General features: G+C 42.0%; 1 protein-coding gene across 2 annotated transcripts in view; it reads right to left on the reverse strand.

Annotated features, from left to right (window-relative positions):
• LOC103385166 (nucleolar protein 4) overlaps positions 1-25,010 on the reverse strand; it is an 83,436-nt gene that overhangs the window by 34,251 nt on the left and 24,175 nt on the right. The window contains exons 3-5 of one of the 2 annotated variants that reach the window (XM_025058962.1): positions 24,747-24,858; positions 22,062-22,168; positions 1,602-1,755 (exon numbers count right to left, since the gene is read on the reverse strand). In XM_025058962.1, the coding sequence (XP_024914730.1) occupies positions 1,602-1,755; positions 22,062-22,168; positions 24,747-24,858 (373 nt within the window). Of the gene's footprint in view, positions 1-1,601; positions 1,759-22,061; positions 22,169-24,746; positions 24,859-25,010 lie in introns of both variants that reach the window. The other variant, XM_008318955.3, reaches the window with a different exon arrangement.

Consider the following 25,010-nt stretch of genomic DNA (forward strand, 5'->3'; position numbering starts at 1 on the left):
CACTGTGTGGGGAAACAACCATTCACAGTCAGCTACCAACCATTCACACTGTCATCCCTGTAGTTAACTGTATGTCAAATGTCATAAATGTCATATGGGACTTTTTACACTGCAGTGAAAAGACAATAACTAGATGTCACACCGAATAACATACTGTAGAACGAGTGATATTTTTTAAGGCTGTGGGAGCATTGAGTGACAGGTCATGAATACATGTTCCTTCATCATGGTGACAACATACAATGATGTACTGTATGTACAGTAGAAGAACATAATGTAAGGTTAGCACTAAAGGCAAAATGTTTTGAGTATGCCAACACTGAAATACATTACAAACTTTTTCAACTTTCTAGCTATTGATTTAACTCTCCACTGACCTTCATTTAAAACATTATAATTCCTACAATTTGACTGAACAAAGGAAATTAATTAGGTATTATAAGGGGAAATATCAAAACTGAAAAAAGAATCTCGTTTCCCCTGCCTCACCCACCAGAGCAGTGCTCGCCTTTAGGAAAAGAAAAAAAAACATCAGATACAAAAGTGACCTTTTCTATATTATTAATAATGTTCTATATTTTATGTAGTTAACCTTCAGGGTCCTAAAAGTAAAGACTTCCTGGTCTTGTCTGAATATTTCTTCATTTCTCACAGGTCCACAGTTCAGCCCCGTCTTAGGTGTTTCATTTGTGTGAACACTCTTGTGTGCATTAGAGAAGTAAGAGCAGGCTTTTCAGCCTGTCTATGTGGACTGGAGTCTAATTGAGCAGGAAAGACACTCTGCTCCTCGGAGTGTGGCATTTGGACGCCTACCACCCTCCTCTGGCTTCTATATGAGGTGTAGCGAAGAGAGTGACCTTTTAATGACAAGGCCCTATACAGTCTGCCACCTACTGTACAGACACACACACACAGGAGGGCGCCTCCCTCCAGCTGGCCTCCTCCATCCCACCAGCAGCTCTGTCCTCCTCCTCCAAGAGTTATGTCTGATGCCAGTTTTTTTTTTCTCTCCCTCTGCCTCTGCACCTCCTCCCTCACCTCCCCGATACTTCACTTCCTGCTCTGCTCCTTCTCCACCCGTGCTTTTTTTCACCAAACCTAATCTGCATGCTTTCACCTTCCACTCACTGTCCTTGGAACACTTGGCTGGTGTGAACACGTACAGGAAGACTTCATGTTCAGTAAATGGTCATTTCTATATAAGGAATCAAACGTAGTCACTAATAGTTCTCACTAAAATTAGCCTGTGTGTCTGGAACTTTCCACCAGGACGGAGCTGCTAGAAAAACATTCGATCGCATTTGTTCATACTGTCAATTAGGAAATCTGTTGACTTGGATTAGATAATAGACCAGGGGTTAGGGTTAGCACCGATGGTGACACAGAAGAACTGATCATTAGGGGACACGTTTGGACCGTAGCCTTATATTACACTAACAACAACAACACACTTCACAATGAGTGGCAGACTAACACTAAAGTGCACATGCACACACACATACATACACAGAAAACTACAGAAGCCCAGACGTTGCCACAGGTTGAGCATCAGCAGGTAACACCCATTCAGCCGCTACACAAAATACTGTAGAAACTCCTACCATCGTCCTCCTTGCCGTGTGCGTTCTGTGGGCTGTGGCGCATCCTCTCTCCTCGACTGGGCGGACTTAGGTCAGATGCTGCTCCCAGATCAGCTGCTAGCCATGTGGGCTCGCTCATCTCTGCCTCCTCCTCGCTGCTCAGTGAACTGTCATCCTGCTGGAGAACAACAGGCAGTATGTAGTGAACAGCTGAATCTAGAATTCTATGTACGGTCTGTAATAACTGAAATCGCTGAAAGGAGTTGATGAAAAAGAAGATGAAAAAAACATCATGACCATAACATTAAAAATAAACATTATAAACTACAGAAGAAGACAGACATTCACTCGTTTGACCACAGTAGACACAGCATTAATACCATGAACAACAACACTCTTCTCATCACGACTGGACAGAGTTAGTGAAGTCCCCAAGACTTCCTAGAAAGCACCGAAAATAAATCAACGAGGAAATGTTTTGTCTGTGATTCCGACGTGTCTGCAGGAAATCCACGTTAAATCAGATAACTTATGAACCGAGCTGTTTCTACTTCTGCCGCGTGAGGCCATTTTTAACGTCTCTAGACGTCACTTTGTCATCCCTCCTGTATGAGCAGTCAGTACAGCTGCTGTGCCAGTTAAAGATGAAAGACAACGCTGAAGATTCCTACTGTCAGTAAACAACACGCAGGCAGCACACGGAGAGGTTTACTTCTAAATTTAGACTTCTCACATTTACTTTATTAACCTTGATGGTTAATTTTTGGTGCCTGTTATTTTCTATGATGAATTTAAAAAACACATCCATTGAACCTGAGACACGAAGGAAAACCTCATTGTTGACACGTGTGTTCCCAGTTATCCAAGAAAGGCCGGTCCACAGACTTCCTGCTCAGATACAGTACATGTCACTGAACACTCCGAGCTGGAAGGATGTGCATAATTCATGACACATAATAGTCTACAGTATTCAGGCATGACAGGTAATAATGAGTCCAGTTCTGGTGCTGCTGACGTCAAAATAAAATATTCCAAACTACAGTATGAAGGTTAAATGTTTATTAAACAAATTATGATGCGATAATCTAACGCTGACGTCAAAATAAAATAATCCAAACTACAGTAGAAACTACAGTATAAAGGTTAAATGTTTGTTAAACAAATTATGATGCGATAATCTAAATTATTATTAATTATTTTCTTAATTTATTTTAAAACATCTTTCAGTACAGTTTATGTTCACGCCTGTGGAAACAGTAAAAGAGAGCCAGGGTTTCCTGCTCTTTCCATATAAGGCAAAAATAAAGGCTCTACAATACAAGTGTGTGTGTGTGTGTGTGTACAGTAGTTCACACAGTGAGTCCAAGTGGCAGCACTGACCCACATCTGTCTCTGTTAGAGCGCTCTCTGAGGAGGGGTTTCCTTGTGCTCATCACACTGGATTAGACTCTTCATCAAAATCAGACAACCGTTTACAGTGAACACACACACACACACACACACAAACACACGTGCTTGCCCGCCCTACTGAAAGACAACTCTGACATAATTCTGAGCAGCTATGTGCTAAATAAAAAGCTGTGTCATTAGGCCACAGTCACTACAGGAAACTGTAAACTCCAGTGGTGAAACAGCACAGGAAGCTGTGGTGATGGAGCGTCATCACAACAGATATCAGAACATAAATCAACACTGACACTAAGTTTACACACGTGTTCAGTTCACAAGGACCTCGTGTTTCTTTAGGACTCGAGCTCAGAGTAATCAGCAGAAAATCACATTCTCAAACACCTTCTCACAATTTAAAGCTTTTACTAATTTAAATGGAAGTCTTATTATTTCCATTCGGAGTCTCTTCTCGTCTCCGCCTGTTTGTGTTGTTCTTATTAATGGTCTAAGTGATGAGCTGTCGTCATCTGCATACAGATGAACAGCGGCGTCTCTGCCTGATGGATTAACACACAAACAGAATCCACAGCGATCGCAGCGACTCGATAACTCACGTCTCTGGACTCCCAGCTCTGTTCTTTCTCTTTCACTGCATTTGTCTTTGTTGTTGTCTGCATTCTCAGGCAATTAATTAACACCGGTGTAATTTGTACTCGCAGCAGCAGCAGCAAAAGGCTCCTCACAGTCTGACACAGCTCAATAGAGAGTCCGGTGTAAGGATACTTTTTAAAAAGAACATAAACACACATGCAATGAAAGGAGACATTAAAAAAGGCCATGGTCTTCCTTTAAAGATAAAAGCTCATCCGTTAGACCTTTGATCTATCAAAGTCATTCTGTTAAGAACCATGACATGTCATATGTCAACTGCCATTCACTGACTAAAATATAATGTTATGTGATTTTCTCTTTTTTAAGACTGATTTGACGTTAAGTCCTGATATTTATCAAGTGGTTCCATTAAGAGTTTTTAACCTTAGAATATCAGTGACGGCTCACCACTCAGAATTGAAGAGAAGCACAGTAATGTTAACGTTACTGTACCATAGAAAATAATAATAAAGTCAGTCAACCCAGTGGGTGGCAGTTGGTTTATATTACACTATAAAATTAATTATTTTAATAAATAACCTTGACGTTGTTATAGGCATACAGCAGGTTTAACATCTCATAAGGTTTTGGTGCTAAATTCATCAGCTAATAACGCTGAAGTCGGCTTCATTTTGGTAATGGCGCTGTTGGCGATGTCCATCATTGAAATAAAACAAATGTAATAGAAAGTTTGTCCAAGAATTATGGACAGTGATGATGTTGTACAATGTCATGATGGATGGATGGATAGATGTCATCATTTACCTACATCTATAGAGCTGCAATTTTAACAGTGGTTGTTGGATTTCATGTTCGTCACGATAAAGATCTGTGAGAAATACGGCAGTGGAACCAATGTTTCGTTGCAGCGAAATCAAAGAAACAAAACTTTGGATTCCAGAAAATTAAGATCAAAACATTTCAATCCATGGATGTGGTTTCAGCTCTAAGACTCTACGACTAAGAGTCTTCATGTCCAAAATGAGAGTTTTGCAGCAGCAAACAGCCAACCACAGACTGACAGTAACAATGATGATCATCATCACTGCGGTGAAAATTACAAGAGGTGCAAAGCAGCTAAGTGCACCAGAGATAAATTATTAAAGCAGGTTTTTCTACATGGTCCGTTTTCACTGTAGTAAAGGTAACGTGTTTTTATATAAACTTGCCAAAGAACAAAAGAGGACGCTGGTACAACAGAGACACAAAGTGTCAGGACAAGAAGAAAGGTGACGCATGTCAATTCAGACTCTTTTCAGGCATCATTATTGTGAATGTGATTGTGATCTAATATTATTAGATTATAATGCACAAAGATATTTCATATCTTTAGGTTCTAATATTATTAGATTATAATGCACAAATAAAGTCATGTTTTTTGTATGTTTATGTTCTTAAATAAACTGATCGTGATTAAGATTCTTCTGATTCTCATTCTGACAAAACACAAAACAACAGTACCATGAAAAAATAAATAACATTTCATAGAAAAAAGAATTAAATCAAGCAAAGTTTAAATAATGTAAAATAAAACATATTTCCAAAAAAATCAATTGTTTGAAAAAACACGTTTTGAACACATCATTGTTTAAAATAGAAAAGGAAAACTTTTTTTTCCTCCTGACACTTCCAGGTTTGTCTACGTCCACAACTTCAGCTGTAACTGTCCAGACATCCAATGTGTGTGTGTGTGTGTGTGTGTGTGTGTGTGTGTCACAGTGACAGGATCTGGTGCCGTGTCATTGCAAAAGTAATCAGATTATCCACCGGACAAACGGAAGGAAGCGCGTTGTCCCGTTGGCTCATTCTCACTCTCCTCTGGTTTTCTTTTTACCATTTCCTTCTGCTTCTCTTTCTTCTCGTCTTCCATCACTGTAGAGATCAACTCTGATTGGTTTCACTTTAGATTTTTGCTTCTTGAGTTTGAAAAGTAATAAAGTGTTGAGCAGGAAAATCCGAGGAGGGTTTACGGTGCTGAAAGCCTGACGGCCGACTTCTATGGAATTCTGATCACACTTTGTCCTGGTTCTTTGAGAACCGAGGTTTTCTTTTTTTGTTTGTTTGTTTGTTTCGTTGGTTTTCAATAAGAAAAATCAATTTCGACTGAACTAATGTCACGACGACAACAAAGACACAAACTAACAACCTGATCGCTGCCTGTCCCCCTGCATGGAGGTAAAAAAAATGAATGTCATTAAAGAAATCAATTAAGGTGGACATTGTTTCTTTGAGGAGTTGAGTGTGTGCGCGCGCGTGTGTGTGTGTGTGTGCTGCTCTCTGCTCCGTCTTTGTTCTCTTTGTGTTCCATGCTGTGGGCCTTGATTCAGAGCTGGACCCTGAAGCCTCTCTATAGCTGTCAAATTGGCATCCATCCACCTGCCCACCTCCTCCCCCATCCCATCACTTACCAACACACTGCATCCCACCTCCTCATTTATCACTGTTTATTCCCACCTCCCTCCCCCCACTGCCCCATCCATCCCTTCGTTCTGCCAACTCCATCACCATCTCTTGCTGCCCTCTCACCGTCGTCGTCGGCCTGCCACCCCCGCCCCACTCCATCCTCCTCCCCCACCCCCATGTCTCCTTGGCTTAAACTCTACTCACCCCTCTGCTCCTCCCCCACCACCAGACTTCACACTCCTCCCCCATAGTTGCTGCCCCCACATCTTCATGTTCTACACCTTTCAAAAGGTAGAAACCACTCCCTCTCCCTCTCCCTCTCTCTCTCTCTCTTCACTGGCTTCACTCTTCTCATCCCAACCTGTTTGTTGGTTTCCATGGAAACTGATCCAGGTTGGCTTTTCCTTATAAGGATGTTGATTTGATGGTTTTCAAAATCTTTGATGGATGAAAAAGCGAAACATAAACGCTCTCTAAAGTTTATTGTTCAAGTCATTTCTTTTGGTTGTTATGTTGACAACAGAACATGTTTCAGGCAAAAACAGGTGAATCCTGATATTAAAAAAGAACTTTATATGAATGAATTTAGTGCAGCAGCTGTACATCCAGACTCACTGGAACAGTGACCATTTTAATCACTTCATCACAACCATGACAGGGTGGTCTAATGTCTGACCTTTGCCCCTGAACACTGAACCAGACACAGAGTGTGAGTCACAGTGATTCACCGTGAGATTATCAAAAATATAAAATAATTTTCCCTTCTAGAAATTCTGTTATTTTCCTTCCTTCATAATGAGGACTTAATCTCCAACAGTCACTGGGAACAAATGACTGTTAACATGCACACACACACATACATGCACACACACACACACACACACACACACAGAAGCTCCGCTTAACTACACACACGTGGACAGCTGCAGAAAGTGAAAACTTGCACACCCACGCCGAGGCCTCAGCTCAATTAGTATGCCTGTCAATTAAAATGCATGTCTGATCTGGACAAACAAACTACACAAAAGACGTTAAAAATAACACACACACACACACACACATCACTGTGTGGCCGTCGTCTTCACGTCAGCCCAGTCATCTCCTGCTGTGAGGCAGCCATCGAATCACATATGACGGGCGTCCGAGGAGGTGCCAGCCCGTGACAGGAGTCATGTTTGAAAGCATGCAGACGCGTCAGTCGTCTTTACGCTTGACAAGACTGGAGGAAATTTTAAGGCGCTAACTTCACGTCAGTCAAACGTGACAGTCGTTCAGTATTCAGTCGGGCAACAACGTCTTCTCTCTGATTGCATCCATCTCTCAGTGAGATCGATGAGGGCTGGAGGGAAGAGGAGAGGATCATTTCTGAACTGAGAGAGGGAGGTGAGGATATTGATAAGAGGCAAGCGGGGCTGGAGACACACACACTCTCTCACACACACACACACACATGTACGTACATGTACACACCTCCTCATGGCTGGTTTTCTCAACAATCAATATTCTGCAGTGGAGCTCCTCAGCCTGTGCACTGTTAATCCTTGTGGTGTGTGTGTGTGTGTGTGTGTGTGGTCAAACAATCTTGTTCTGGTGTGTGAATGTTTGTCTGGCTCTGTTACAAATACACTAAAAGCAGCAACATCATTTAGATCCAGACAAAGAAGAAACAGTAAACTGGCTGATAAAATTCCGGAGGAAAGGTTAAATTACTGTGGACAGCTACGTAGCAGTGAAGGTGGACAAAGAGGACTGAAAAAAGAAGTAGGACACTCCTCACAGACAGACGGAGGGAGGGACGGATAGACAGACAGACAGGGAGACAGACACGGAGGGACAGACAGACAGGGAGACAGACAGACAGCACCAGCGTCTGTAGCTGTGTCCGTCTGGTTACCAGAAGTCAGTACAGTTTGCAGAGGAGACGCTCCGCCAGGATCAATAATCTGCCACTGACCTTCATTGAACATAGACACAGAGATGGGAAAGCGTTCAGTGAGATAACCATCAGCCCTGCTCACGTGACGGCAGGAGTTTTATGAGCACTGACGCCTCGTCTCCGGCCTCTTCCTGTTTCTAAATCTGCCGACTCTGACCGGCCTTTGTTTCATTTGTAGCCTTTTGTGTAACAAAGAAGATGAGTGAAACAGACCTGGCTCGCTGGAGCCTTCAGCGGAGGTAAATCAGTGTGATTATCAAAATCTAATTTAATGATCCCATGAGGTATGGTGGATTGGTGGCATCATCTGCATGTTCTGTGTTGGATTTTAACCGGAATTTCCAAATTCTTGATGTGTGGATTTTGACAGCGCTAACATGAATTTAAAAACAACCAATCAACTAAAGCAGAAGAATCCAAAGCAATTTTATGTGTTTAATGCCAGTTGGACCTGACCAATAAACAGGCAGCTGGAGTCATGTGACTACAGTTCAAAAGCCAGTTTGGGTTTTTGAGGTGAAACAGCGTGCGGTCAAAGCAGCGGTGCTGTGCTAAGATAAAGGACACAGACGAGTCCCACTGTCATTTAAACGACACAAGAAATGTTTAAAACTTCAATCCAGTAAAGACCGCAGTCCAAACCCACAGAACATCTCAACTGTTCAGCTTACAAGACAGAACAGACAGAAATATGACCACAGACAGAGAGGCACCGTCACCGTTACACGTCCTCAAACATACGGACCGTAGAACATGGTCCTATAACAGTGTGTGTATGTCCTGAGAGAAAAGAGACAGAGAGGGAGAGAGGGAGACGGACAGAGAGAGTGCTGACCCAGAGGAAAACAGATACATATGTATCATGGCTCCATACATCCTGAAACTGATAAAGAGACAGAAGAAGCGAGAAAAAATATACAGTTCCACTCAGATTCTGACCATGTCATTATATTGGAGAAGTGTGTGTGTGTGTGTGTGTTTTTGTGGGTACATGCATTTCTGCAGCTTGATACATGTTAACTACAACACAGTCAGAGCGTGGGTACACACAGCAAGACAGAAAGTGTCATGGCAGTAATACAAGAATCAAGACCTGCTGAGGAAACGGACGATTCATGTCCTAAAACTGTTCGTATTTTTCTTTAATTCTTTAACTAATCTTCTCCTGCCAATTGAATTTGGTTAAAACATCTAGGTTTAATATCTAGTCACAAGTACAACTAGTCACTTTTCAGGAAGGTGTGACGGACAGTTGCCTGTGACACCACCTCCACTACATCACAGTGTGTCGACCCTTCCCCACTCAAACAGAGACCAGAGCACTAGACATTTATACACCACTGCGTATGTGTAAGTGGGTGTGTGTACGTGCATGTGTGTGTGTGTGTGTATAAGCAAGTTAGTGAGCGAGAGAAGGAAAGGAGGTCAGGATTGCAATGACCTTTATGAACCATCTGTTAAATCCACCAACTTGGCAGTGTGTATGTATGTGTGTTTGTGCATATCATATATATATATACACATACATATATGTATATATATATAAATACATATACACACATATATACATATATAAACGTATACAGTTGTTTTGTTGAAATATTGTGAAACCTTAGGAATGAGGGAAAACTCCCAGCACACACTCTGAGATAAGGAAATTCCTTTAAAGTTCCTTCCAACCCCAGACCTGAGACTTCTATGAACTCTCTGCTAATCATTTACCAAAGGAGGGACGGAGGAGTGGTGAGACCTTCAGTGGTGTTGGACTGACAGTGACACCGGCAAACACAACAACATGTCAAACATTAAAGTCTCCTCCTAGAGACTGTAGTTTGTACTGTGGAGAGTATTCACTAATACACAGAGATTACATTAACCCATGTGAGAGAGCAGAGAAAAAAAAAACCTTCATTGCTACTGCATCATTGCTGTGCTGCTCCGTGCTCTCCCAGTCAGCCAGCAGGGGCAAGGGATACCGAAGATTAGGGGAGTGTCCAACACTGAGCCCCACTTAATCCAGTCAGTCACAAATCTGCCCCAGGCATGACGATTAACCCCTTTCCCCCGCAGGAAGCAATCCCAGGCAAACACAGCACAGATTAATCCAGGCAAAGGTCACTACTGGAGCAGGTTTGTTTCACCCTGCAAATACACAGCTAACAGTGCCGAGCTGCTATCAGTCTTTACGACCTGCAGCACGGCTCTGGGGACGGTGTGTTTAAAAACCTCGGGACAAACAACAGAGTTCTGTTCTGTTCTGTTGGGATGGAATCACGGTGAAGATCGAAGACATTTAACCCAGAGTGACTTTGTTTAAAGGGAGATCGTTAAAAAAAAAAATATATATATATATATATTTAAAACCAAGTCACCTATCTGATAGTCAGGAAACACAAACCTAAGATTTCAGGAGTGAAACGTGAACCGTCATCGTGCTACAAGTGAAGCATTTAGACAAAAACCTCCAGGGCTACAGGCACAGTCTGCAATAGTCCCCACAGTATATACTGTAAGGAATAAACGTAGTTAAGTGGCTGCTAAAATGTCGTTCGACAACCGAGGACATACCTATAGTAAATGTAGACTGACCATTAACCTAATCCTGGATGTTTTTGGGCTACAGTACTAGAACTAAACCACTCACTCAGAAAAAAAGGATTTTGGACCAATGCACCTATGACCTTACTGTAAGGCAAGTGCACTACCCACCATGCCACAGTGTGACCCCATTGCACCAGCATGTAGAGCAGAAATCAGTCTGACAGAGCCTGAATATAACCAAACCGTTGTCATTAAGGTGGAGGGTCTCCTACTGAGGTTATACATTAACTCTGGTAGCAGATGATTCTCCGACCACAGACCGCTCTGACGGACAGACTGTTCATGATGAGCATGTTCCGGTGATTGAGTTCTCCGGCGTCTTCCAAAGCCAGAGCCAGTTTATCAGTTTAGACCAACACAAGTAAGTGATAAGACACGGAGAGAGAGAGAGAGAGAGAGAGAGTCGCCCCGGAGAAGGAGGAAGAGGAACAGAGCTGGAGGGGATGAGGGCTTCAGGGAGCCGTGGTGAAGGAGTGGAGTTCAGCTCCAGCTGTATTATGTAGCCGATCTCTGCAGGGACCCTCTGGTTCCAGTGATTGAGCACTGAGCACACACAGCAGCAGCAGCAGCACAGCCGCCAGGCAGCAATAGGCTGCCACAGACATCCGAGGTAATTACATGGAAATGCTTCCTGTGTGAGCCACTGCAGGAAAAGATACACAATAACAATTTGATTGACAATTTTGTCCTGAGGACCTTTTTAGTGCTGGGTCTGTTGGATGGACGGTAAAGCCCAACAGTTTTAACAGCTGAGAAAAGCAATTTCCTCGATCTTCGTGTTTTATGACGACTGATGTAAAGCCCACACAGAAACGCTGCTACGTTATCACTGCACCCTGAGTTCACGTCCACACATAGAGTAGAAGAGATGCTCCAAATTCATCAACACTTTCCAACTCTCTTTTGTAGTAACCAACTTCCAGTGAACTGCTGAACTGATTTCATTTATAACTCTGCCTCAATATAGACATGGAGAAACAGGTGGTCGAAAAGAAGCAGGACAAATGCTATGATTAAGTTCTGAGCTGTGTTCCAGTCTGTCGTGATTAACCTTCTAATATTAAAACAAAAAACCAGCAACAGAAGTTTTTTTTTTAAACCAACACTTAATGGTTAAAATTAAAATTATCCTTAGGTTTACTTTATTAATTTTCTCATAATTAAAAAGAAAAATCCCATTGCTACTTCACAGTTGAGTTTTCTCATGCGTCAGCTGTAAGAATACCAGTGTGCAGTTCACTGGATAATAAAAGGCTCTGCCCGCTGCAAGAATGTGTTTGCAAACATTCAGAAATGTTCTGCTCGACCTCTCCTTGTTTTATGGTTCCACTGTAAAGGCCCAGAGAACTTAACTCCTGCCTGGGGGCAATGCTAATCCAACATTGAGTTTGCACACAACAGGCTGAGCTCATCAACAACACAGCACAAGTGAAGCTGCTGCCTCACCAGCGCTGACCGATGCAAAGGTCCCACAATTCTGCAGAAAAGGAGCTACGGTCAAGTAAATGTCAGGACACCAGCAAAACATCAAGCAGGGATTAATAATGAATGCTTCAGCAGAGGCTACGTTACCGTAAGAAACCGCACAAAGTGCAAATATATTGTATGAAAAAGAAATGTGGAGATGTTCGTTGTTGCTTGATGTGTCTTTAGATACAGTTACTCTGCAGTCATCTGTACTGCAAGCTACACTGCTACATTTTAGTAATAATAATAACAATAATAATAATAAATTGAGACAAAATTCCAAGCACTGCAGAGGAGTTAAAATACCAGTAAAATGTATGGCCAGTATGGCTCTTTGGTCTCTCATTGGTCAGCGAGCAACACCGCAGCCTTCTATACAATTCTTGACCATGAAATATACAATTATTTAAATGTATTATTTTTATAGTGTTGTAAAGGAGTATATTTTTTGTGTTACTTTAAAAAAAACAAGGAGGACATCCTTGTAAATGTTAGAGTATAGAGTAAGGAGTATATTTTTTGTGTTACTTAAAAAAAAAAACAAGGAGGACATCCTTGTAAACAAACACTTGATTTGTCCAGAATAACAGTGGAAACAGTAGATGACGGCTCAACAATGAAACAAATCAATTAGGAATCACAGGCTGCATTATCCTTCCACATCTCTCTCTATATACAGTACGTGGCTATATGGAGACTGACAGGTGAAGCTATACATGTACAGGAAGCTGTAGCTCAATCAGTAGTTCAGTTGCCGTATCACACTGAGGGCTGTAGGACTGAAGCCTGTAATGTCAGCCTTGGAGTGGATGTCAGGAAACGAGTGCTATATAAAAAGAAACCATTTACATATGAAGGGGGTGAAACGTTTAACTTCTTTTATAAGTAGAAAGGTTGAAAAAAAAAAGTTTTTTTGGTCATTAGCTTTAACAGTGGTAATTACAATTCTAGAGTTGCAAACACAGCTTGTAGCAGCGAGTGGTTGCTAGGGAACGTCCAGGTAGATGTCGTGCACCTTTACACCAAAGACAGACTTTGGTTTGGAGGAGGAATGTGGAAGAAGACGAAGGGACTGAAGATGAATACACAGCAGTGATGCCTGGATCGGCTGTTTGGCTCTTCATGATGTGACGTGATCACTTAAGTAAAATTTAAAAAAGAAAAATTGCAGAATTTTAATTTGGAGTCAGCACCTACAGTACACGTGTCCTGATATATAAAATATAATAATTTATTAGATGTTTTTTAGTTTTTTTACTGCAATTACATTCATCAACTCATATCTTTATTATATTTTGGCCATCCTCATCTTCATGACAATATATAGTGTTGGGCCAAGTTTTTTAAATTTGGATGAAACACACAAGTGTTGGGCCATCAAACTACAAGGTCAAAGGTCAAAATCCAAATGTGAAAATATTTATTTTTACATTAAAAAAGCTTTGCAGGAAAGTTAGTCTAATGCTGCAGAAATAAAGGGACACAAACAGAGGTGGAGGGGAGGATAAGGTAACGGGGGCGGGGGGGATTAGTACAGTAACTACCCTTCGGAGGGGAGGATGAGGTAAGGGGGGGGGGATTAGTACAGTAACTACCCTTCCTCCACTGCCCTCCTGCTGAGCACATGATCAGGTCGGAGGAAAACTGGAGTTATTTTAGAGCACGGTGGACAGGAGCTAAGCAGTCCCTCACATATGCACTCATCCAGCGATGGGCCGCTCCGCTCATCCTCCTGTCCCCCCTGGCTGAGAGTGGGGATGGGCATTACAGAGAATTTAACACTTAAGATGCCAAGAGGCCCGAGCAGAAGCCTGCCACGCCTCAGCGAGGCAGTAAAACTGGAGAATACTAAATCTAATTTGCCACTTATCTCCTGCACTGATGGATTATTCTGTTCGATGCCAATAAGCCGTAAAGTGGGAATAAATTGTCAAAGCTCACTGCAGTGTACATACAAAAAAAAAAACACAAGTGAGAAGCAACAAGAACAGTTTAAACCTAACACTGTGCCTGTGTTAGCTGGCAACACACACACACACACACACTGTTAATGTGGAACTAAACCTTCATTTCACATTTCACACTTGAAATAAATGATTTCATAAACATTTAAAATATATACATGACTACAGTTAAATCCACACCTGGTCTGATGTCAGTCAAAGGTCAGAGTTGCTGGTTTAACACTGTTGAGGCAAAGGTCAAATTCACTCCTTCACAACTGAGCTTGTTTTTAATAGTGACCTAACTCTGCGCAGAGTAAATTGTACTCAACAATGAAGTAATAGAAATGGTGAGAAGTATCACCTGTGATTGAAACACAGTCCGGCTTTCAGTCAGTGTCCGTCTGTGTCTAACAGTGGACTGAATATGTGACACTATCACAGACAACTCACTGAGACCCTCGTACTATATGACTATACAGTTTCCCACTTCTTTTAAAAGTCAGTGTCAAACTGTGACATAAGTGTCATCGAACCATTTGAAGACAAACAGACAAAACCTTACGTCCTGCACACTGTCCAGACACCATTAATCCAAAAGCCCCTAACCCTTAGATTACTAAATTAATTAGACAATTAGCCAATGATTATAGTTGAGCAAACATAATGTAAATACATCTCAGTTATTTACACAGTAGAACTGACCTGAAATAACGAAGTGAAGCAGAGTCAGCACAGGTTGATTCAGAACATACATGGAAACGCAACCAGTGAAATAAAATATATCACCTAATATAAGTGATCCTCTCTGTCCTGTACTGTGATATATTTTTTGTTGTTTTATTTTACTACCGAGTACTCCCCCCCCTCCCCCCCTTCTTTTCGTCCTACGTCATAATAGTCCATTCACATGTGAGGTCACTGGCACGCGCCACGGATTGTGGCTCGCTGTGCTTGGTCATTTCTTCTCTCTCTCTCTCAAACACACACAATAAAAGAACAATGCACGTCAGTTTCTGTGCGTGTGTGTGTGTCAGCACCACAGTGACCCACTGCACACTGGATTCCTGCAGAAACGCGTCCAGCCCATTAATCATACTCATCATCTGTATCATCATTAGACTCAGGGGAGAAGAAGTCGCGACACGCGGTACACACCTGTGCAGGCGCAGGTCGCGCGTGCGTGTTATGTTTTGACCCACCCCCCTTTACTGTAAACAGCTTCAATAATAATAAACAACAACATTTAACTTCGTAACAACTAGTGTGTGAGTCTGCTGCAGCAAAACAAGTGGCCTCTCACTGTCATTGACGGGGTTTGTTTTTTAGAGTTCCTATCGATTAGTGTGCGTGTCTATGTGTGTGCGGGTGTGTGTGTGTGTGTGTGTCAACAGAGGAGGCAGCGTGTCGCTCCTGCAGAGCAGTAACATCGTCAGTCAGTCTTAGTGGACGCTGTGCACCGCTGCAGAGCCGAGGAGGCGGAATGATGAATAAGAAACACACACACACACACGCAGGCAGAAACGCCTTCCTACCTTTTACTTGTGTGAGATTTTAAGCAGAAATGTCGAGCCGCCGCCTGTCTTTCTCTTTCTCTTCTCTTCTCGTCTGTGCAGTTAGTTTGTATCGACGCTCTGTTCATTCATCTACACTGTCTCTGCTTTTTTTTTTTTTTTTTTTTGATGCACAGAATCCTCCCGCTGCTGACAGGGAGGCAGTGAGAGTGAACAGCAGGAGCCTCAAGACTCCCCGTGGCAACCCGAGGAGGCGGGGTCAGGGCTAGTGACGTCAGTGAGCGAGAGAGAGAGAGAGAGGGCGAGTGTGTGTGTGTGAGAGAGATGCCCTACTGTAATCTACTGTAGATTACATCAATGTGTGAGACTATGTTCAAACCTGGCTCTTCTTCTTCTTGTTGTTACTAACATGTGACCCATATCTGATTTCTTACGGCAGTCTGAACAGCACGCATCCCACATGTTTGAATCAGACCCAGGCCACTTAAATGTGCGCTCCCAAATCGTTACACTTATCCGCTGTCTTTTAAAGCGATCTCCGTCTAAACTGTCACGTTTCAGTTCGAGTTTCACGTCATCGAAGTGACACTGACGTCACATTCAAAATAAACAACTGGACAAAACAACGATTTTCAATGATGCCAAGAATAATGACTGTTATTTTCATACTAGTTTTTTCTCCCTAGAACCTGATAGTGAGTGTGTTTAGTGCATGAAAAACAATGTTAATAAAAAAAAAAGTGTTATCTGTGCAACGGGAAAAACGTTCTAATTATTTGTTATCTGTGCAACGGGAAAAACGTTCTGCTCATTTAGGTGTAACAAATGACATTTTTATTGCACCTCTTCTACCAACAAAGTATGTCTTTATGCATTTAAAATACACACGCCCCATATGCAATTAAAAACCGCCTTCTTAACCAAATAGTCGTGGTGTAAATACCACTGTGCTTGATTACAGACGCTTTCTCCATGTGTTCTCGACCATATTAACCTTTACAGACGGTATTATCCACAGACAAACAGTGAAAAACACACAGCAGCCGCTGTGACTCACAGAGCTGATGGTGTCAGCGTGTCTTCATTTACATGACAAACCTGCCACCTATGGGCAGAGTGGGAGAGTGCGCCGCAATTAGCCATGCATGGCCATGCTCGGTTTAAGGAGTGCTAGGTGGAACTGCACTGGAGTTGTGTTGATAAGGATGATTATCATTCACCTGGCAGCAGGAAACTCAGTGAATGTGGTCTTGGACTGAGAGGAGATTGAACTCCAGAGCAAATTACTGGACTTTCTGACCTTCACTGTGTTTTCTTTAAATGTCTGTGGTGTTGGGTTTTTGTTTTAGGGCTAGAGAATTGACTCCGGCACTAAATTCAAGTTGAAGTACTTGAACATGGACCTTTCTTGCCAATTATCAACAGGAGTACACATCTGGGAAATACTGTTTTCTCCACTGACTGATGTCACAACTGCTTTCATCATCCTGTACCATAATTAGGGTCTGACGCAAACAGACGTGAGAACTTAAAGATCATCATCTTGATTAAAGAAAATCTTCTTTTATTTATTTAGATTTTTTGCTCTGCAAAATATTATTTTTTTCAACGCTGAAACGGCAGAATGTTTCTGTTACTTTGCAGTAGAGACACCATGGTGTATCTGGGCAGAGGGTGAGAAGAGGCTGAGGTCAAGGTCATGGCCCTGCAGAAAAACTATAACAAACTATTCAGGTCAGGAGGGGAAAAAATAACTTTTTAATATGTGCCTTTAGCAATTGCAGCTGAAATGTAAAAGTAAAATGACTGTAAGCACAGACTGAGACTGAGGTTCTGACAGGAGGAGAGGATCAGGCAAAGGTCAAAGTCAAAGAGCTAACTACTAAAGTGAACAAAAGGCTTCCTCTAATGGTGAAGGATGTACAAAAAAACTAAAATATAAAAGTATAAACTCACAAATAAACAATCTGCATAATTAAAGCCCAAAGTTCTGTTAATATTTTTTACTTCACTCATATTTTTCCTTCCCTTTTTTTTGCTTTCCCCCAAAGTTTCCCAGAGTTCGAACTGACTCTGCTGCAAACTTCTTTTTTTCCAAGTAAGTTTCCCAGAATTCAAATTGATTCTGCTGCAAACTTCTTTTTTTCCAAGTCAAGTGCAGACCTTGTTAGGTGATTATGACTGTGGTTTACTGAAGACGCGGTGGTTCATGATAAGAACAGTGTGCCTCGGTCCACGTGTTGCTGCAGCAGCTATCGCCCATTCACACGTTCCCTTTGAGTCCTTGAGCAGATTTTCATTACTCTGCCTTTTGTTGGATTTCTGAAGAATGTTTCTATCATTCATTGAGCAGTGAAGTCCAAATTACACAGTATTACATGGGTTCAGTGCACGTATGATATTTAGATGCTTAGCCCTAGGTACAGCCCAGAACCTGTCCCTGTCCCTGTCCCTGTCCCTGTCCTTGTCAGAGGCTAATGCTCGTTCATTTCATTTCATTAAAATTAGTTTTTCATCCAATCAAATGAAAGGTTTTTTGTTCTTGTCTCTCTTTAAGGTTTTCTTTTTAAGATTTTTTTTCTGGTCTCTCATCAGTCTATTAGTAATTATAATAGACCAACCCCCAGCCTGGTTTCTAGTCCTCCCCTACCCACCCCCACTCACACCCTTCCTCCCAAAAATAATGAAATGTCTTCCCTCTGGAGGTAGTTGAAATAATGGGCAGAGAGAGGGAGAGGGGGAGACCATAAACGATAATGAACCGCCCCATTCTCCTTTTTTAATTTCTTCTCTTATTCCCCANTCCTTCCACTCAGGAACCGCACACCCACACACTCCCATCTTTTATTTTTTTCTTCTTTTCGAAACTCTTCACTGCTTCAGCCACCGCCCTGGATAAAGGGATGGGCAGAAAAAGGAAAGCTTGGGATGAGTGCTAATGGGGCCGCTGTAGGATTCACACATACGTCCGCAGCACATCCTACTCTCTGTTGCTTCGCGTTATTCAGATTTAGTTCAGCCCTTGTTGCCTCTTGTGTAACAGTACACAGAGGAAGAGTACTTTTCTCTCTCTCTCGCTCTCTATTTGTTCTCATATACTTTACTCTCTTCTGTAACAACAATCTAGACAAAGGACTCTGACCTTCTGTCTTTCATAAGAAAGATGTTCAACTATCTTGCAGTTTGTACTTCTCTAACGTGCCCTCCACACACACACACACACACACACACACACTCACTCACTGCTCCGTGCACCTAATGGCCCCTCACATCCTATATTATTCCTATAGGTGATGAGTGAGTGAGTGAGTCATTGTGTCTCTATTCCTGTCTGTACATTTGTTCCTCTGGGCTGAGCACTGTAATCTGTGCAGCGCAGTACACACGCACGCCCACGTGCACGCACACACTGGACAAAGACAGATACACTCACATGAACCCTGTCCGACCGACGAGACAGAGAAGTCGGTCGACACAGACGTACAGTACACTGTTACCGTTTTGCTGTGTTTGTCCAGAGAAACAGACGACGCAGGAGCGGGAGAACGAACTGGTAAAACAAACACACAGACACTGCTGTAGGTACTCTTTAGTACACGCTGTATGTACTTGGTACAGTATACTGTTGAACCTTTTCAGGTATTTACTTATACTGTGCCTATTTATATAAAGGAGAAACAGAAGACAGTTGTAGTGTTACTAAATAAAACACAGCGAATATTTATATTATATTTACCTTTATACACTAGCTTTAATGTAAACATGTATAGTAATAAATGAAGTGATATATAAATGTAAAAAATACAATGTATTAGCTGAAAAGTTTAAATAATCTGATTAACAAGTAATAAATACTATACTACACTACATTACTATACTGTTCTAAACCATATGATATAATACTATACTGTGGTAAGCTGTACTATACTATACTAGGAAGTATAGTATTAGTATGATAGGAAGTCATACTAAACTGTGCTATATCTCTGCTATGCCACTATAACTAAACTATTCTAAATTATAATCCCACTTTACTATAATATACTTCATATCATAAAGGCTATACTAACTAACAATAATTTAGAAGACAAATACGCAGTTCACTAAAGGAGCCACTGGGGGGTCTGGTACTGACCTGTGTCCATGAACAGGTTTTATTTATCATTCACAGACTGTGCGTGAAGTCCGACTGCAGTTCAGTACAGTCGGACTTTAACTGTCCGACAGCTGCAAAAGAGTAACAAACGGCCGCTTTTTTACGACTGAACCCCTGGGTAGACGGTTTTCAAAACGGCTTCTTGTACGGACAACGATACTGTCAATAAACAGATGTACTGAAAACGATCGCTGGCTTTTGAACTTCACTGGGTTCCAGCATGAAGACGATAATGAGAGTGATGTCAGAATGTCAAGACGAGCTAATTAGAGCAACACTGACACGGTGTCACCAAACTGACTGGTACAACTGCTGGAGGGTAACAGGAGTCACAGGGAGTGATGCAGGTGTCTGTGTCCGTGTGTGTGCGTGTGTGGGAGTGGGGAAGAATGTGTAATAATATGTGTGTATGTGTATGTGTGTATAGCTATCCTTGTGGGGACTTTTTTTGGCCTAATGCTTTGATGTGGAGACCCTTCGTTTATGTGGAGAAATGTTTCAAGTGCGGTTTAAGATTTAGTTTATTGTCAGGTTAAGAAGGTGGAGTTAGGGTCCTCACAACACTTGAAAACCAGATCCTGTGTGTGGTTAAAGTAAGGCTATACTTGTGGGGACTTTTTAAAAAAAAAATCCTTTGTTGTGGAGACCCTTTGTTCTTATGGTGGCCTTTTTTCAACAGCTGGTATAGGGTTAGGGTAATAGTAATAGTTAGGTTAGTTAGTTAGAGTTAAGGTAAGGTTTTAGGGAACGCATTGTCTACGTGAAGTCCTCACAACTCATAAAAAACAGCCCACGTGTGTATATTGGGGTTTATGGAAGTAGGAAAGGGAGGGAGATGATAAGAACTGAGCTGTGGGGTGTGTGTGTGTGTGTGTGTGTGTGTGCAGATAACGTGTGGGGGAACAGAGGGTTGAGCTTGTTCCAATTAAGCGAGGCCTCAGAGTGTCGAGTTAATTAGCTGAGGACAGAGGGGGAGAGAGGGAAGCAGTGAAGTGCCAATTTGCCAGGGAATGTCAATATACCATATCTGTCTGAGTGTGTGTGTTGGGCACACACACACCATCCCACACACACACACACTCAGAGGAACTATAAGTGACAGCAGGTGTGTGGTACTGATAGTAAAGGTGGTGCATGCTAGTAGGATGGTGCTGGTGATGTGGGAACAATGTAGAATGTACCAACCCTTCCCCTGACTCCCCCCTGACTCCCCCCTGACTCCCCCCTCACCCAGCACTCTGTCAATCAACTAAACGTTGGTCTACTAAAGGAAGAAGGAAAAAATATAAAATTATTTCAAAAGCCATCTTTAACCAAACGCTGTTCACTAAGAACTTTCCAATGAACAGAATCCTGGATATGTTTAAGGCCAGAGTACTCAGAATACTCAGAATGCTCAGAGTACTCAGAGAAAACATACAGTACTTATACACATGGAGAACGCCCAGACTTCATAAAGGAAGACCTTCAGTTACTGTACCAGTGGGAATCAAACCAACCATCTGCCTACACTGAAGCAGAACTACAGATACAGTAACGCTGGAACCATTGTCTGTTTTATGGTCTTGAATTGATTCAGAAAATTATATGATAACAACAACATCCAAAAACTTCACTTCATTAATTTGGATTCTGCTGAACATCGATCCAACTGTTTCCATGTGACACAGGCTACAGCGTTATCACAACTTAGAGACAAGTGTGGGATACATAAAATACACTGTACTGCTATAGTTGTGTTCTTTCTATATACTGTACTTTTATTTATACTTTGGTTATTTGTTTTCCCCTATAAATATATTTTGTTTATGTTATTTATCTTTTTTTTGTAATTTTACTCATGTCTTTTACTCTATTTTTTCCATATTGAAATAATTTCTAATGAGTCGAATCAAGAAAATTATCACTTTAATAAGTTTCAATTTTCCAAGTATCCGTGTTCTACCTGTAAGGAACCTGCAACCCACAGGGGTCACACGAGTGGTTTACCTCGGTACAAACATCTGCCCAGCCTCTGGAGAGTGTGTGTGTGTATGTGTTTGTGTGTGGGTTATAAAAATACACTGCCTGATAAACTCAGGACGTGACAGAAAAAGAAGAAGAGATGGGTTTGGTCTCCTGACCTCACTCAGCATCAGCCTGAAACCCTGATGTTTCTGCTCATTACGGCGTTTTAATTGCGACTACGAGACTCTGTGTGGGAGTTTTCTTCTTCGTTGCATTAGTGGACCTCAAGGCTCCCTCCCACACACCTGTCACAAACAATCCTCCAGTGTACACAAAAGGCTGCTGCTTTAAAGATGTGTGTTATGATCCACTCTCAAGGAAATTCAGAACGGCGTAAAACACACACACACACACACACACAGAGATCTGGGCTCAGATCAGATACAGCAGCTGGGCTGCAGCCGCTTCACGTACCTTGTTGTTGTTCATACACTGCAGTTTCATCTGTTTCATGTAGGTGGTGGTGAGCGGCATGTTGTAGTCTATGACCTCTGACACCAGGGAGCTGGGCCTGTCGTTCTCTGGTGATGAGAGGAGAGGACAGGGTTCAGAGCCCAAAACAGACTTGTTGCTTTTCACAGGTCAGATGGGAAAAAAAAAAGAATAAATATGGAGGATAAATCAACACTGTTGTTTAAGTTCACATATCTTTTTTATTGATTCAGTCGGTATTCAGGCACAAATACTTTAGATTTTAGATAGGTTATTCTGTCAAATTTAATTAATTTAATAAAATAACAATTCATTTAGATAAATTACTACAAAGTCTTTGATTAATGCAATCAAAGTTTTTGAATGCATCCCAAGGCCCTACTCATCCACTAGGTGGCAGCAGATGGCTAAGAATTGACTAAGAGATGCTGGAGAAGAACGTGTGGGTCTTTCTTCAATTCATGCGAGTATATCAGTGCAGTGTTCAACTAAACAGGCCTAGGTTTCACACTGAGAAAGTAAACTTGGAAGTTAGTTGTATTCGATTACATGTTTTCTTTTGGTGACATTTTCATTTACTGGGGGAGGAGGGGAAATGTTTTCTCCATAAATATCACTCGTTCAATTCAATGACTATCCTTTATCTCCCAGACTGCCCAATGTTGAGGCTTCTACTAAACAGACATAAAAACATGGCACACGATCAATATGGCTTAGTAGAATAGAGAGGACCGTCATCATTGATTGGTAATGGATGGTCGTACAAGGGCAGGAGTAAGTGACAGAGTGTGTATTTACTCTACTACAGAGACAGAGAGAAGGTGATAAGTCACATGACTTATAAGTCACGTGTGTTGTGTCAGTACAGCATAACGCTTCGAGAGTAGGTGAGCAAGAGGAAGAGAGCAGCTAATTGCCTTCCCACCTTGTGGGGGTTCACACACACACACACTCTCTCTCTCTCACACACACACACACACACACATACAGGATCTTGTCCTCCTATACTGCTGTACTAAAGTGACTCCCACTAAAGTTCAACTGTAAATTATTAAATGCAATTAATTGGCCTAGGCTCACTGCGTATGTGTGTGTGTGTGTGTGTGTGTGAGTCTGAATGCTCTGCTTATGAGACATTATAATTAAATCATTTCATTTCATTCCAGCTCCATATTTACGTGTAGTCACTACACAAAAAACAACTTTCATGAACATAAACATGGACATGTTATACTGTCAACATGTTGTTCTTCAGTAGTAAATGACCAGCTTTTATTTCTGAGTTTTCTTTAGAAAAACATTGAAGTTGACTCTTCTACTCTCTCTCTCTCTCATCCTTTCTCTCTCTGCCTCTCTCCTGCCCCTCTCTATCACTCTCTCTTTCTTTTTGTTCTTTGAATTTCACTGTCCCCCAGCATCCCAGCAGCACCGCCTCCCCCGCACCCCCTGCCCCTCCGATCCCAACTCTGCAGAAAATGAGCTTGTTTCCTGGGCTATTTTCTTTGTAAAAAAGCCATTAATTAGGCTAATTGAGGAGAGAGACAGGACACTCCAGTGACTCCTCAGTTTAATGAGCCACAAGGAGGAAAAGAATGGGATGTGGGGGGTTGGACAGAACAGGGTAGTGGGATGGGTACAGGAGGCAAAGGGAGAGAGAGAGAGAGACAGAGAGAGAGAGAGGACGGGGAGCCAGGGGCAGTGATGAGGATGTAAGGAGAAGAAATGTGGAAAGAAATGGAAATATATAGGATCCAGCAGCTAGGATGTGTGGAGAAAAGGTGGGGGAAAACGGGTGAGATAATGGGGGGGTGCAATGATAAGTGGCAGTGGGAGCGACAAGGCGTGGGCGAGAGTTGGGGTGCTATTGATGGAGAACATATATAAAGAAGAAACTAGTTTATGAGGTTGGAGCTGATGAAGAATAAAATGCAGATTTAACCATTTGTTTTATTTTCCTCCTGGGAGTTCGTCAACCTGGTTCACAGGCTGCACTGGTTTTCTTTTCACCAGATGTCACATAAAAACCCTTATTTGTTAATACTGCAATATCCTCCTGTTTTAGTGTATACTCTCCCTGTGGGTCATACACTGACTGACATATGATAGAATTGAATTACAAACCTGTTCAGTGACAGTAATTGTAATAAATCAAACCCAGGGTAGAGGGGAGCGGATCCCTCTTTGTCAAGTTGGACTCTATTGATATTATTATATAGACACCAGTACTTTAAGAGAGAAAAGGTTTAATAATATTACAATTACTGAGCAAAGTAATGGAATTAGTAGGTTAGCTAACGTAATAGCCTAGCTCTTAATCTATTAGAAGCTGTTTGACAAAGTGTGCATAGGTCAGCAGGTCGTCAGGTCAGCTCACAGGGACAGTCACAATGTGTGTGTGTGGAGCGAAAGCAAAAGCTAAAACTATAGACCTGCACTGCTGCCACACAACAACAGCAGAAAACACAGGGGGCGCGCGGGGGGGGGGGGGGGGGGACTAAAAAAAGTATAAAAGAAAAAAGAAATATATATATATTTATATTTACTAGTAGTATCGGGTGTCTCCCCAAACATCTACCCGTTTGTTTTGAGAGCTTGCTCTGTGGGTGAGACTGCAGGGAGAGTCATTCAAACTGAATAGCTCTGCTGCGTCCGTGTGGTGTTTTGTACCTTTGTAGTCCTGTCCTGTGGTGCTGATGTGCATCCTCTTCTGACACTCTCCACAGCTCATCAGGAAATGAGTCACTGCCTCTCTGGGCAAGAAGGCGTACGTCTCGGCGATCTGGGAGTGTGAGAGAGGGAGGGAGACAGACAGGGGAGAGGGGGGTGAGAATACTAATCACCACCTGTAAAACAGGTTACCCCTGGTCCAGAGTTCATTTATTAGCATCACTACTGTGGACACAGACAGTGTCCATTTCATTTGTCAACAAG

Source organism: Cynoglossus semilaevis, chromosome 10 (assembly GCF_000523025.1).
Source record: "Cynoglossus semilaevis isolate Cse_v1.0 chromosome 10, Cse_v1.0, whole genome shotgun sequence".
Lineage (NCBI taxonomy): Eukaryota > Metazoa > Chordata > Actinopteri > Pleuronectiformes > Cynoglossidae > Cynoglossus > Cynoglossus semilaevis.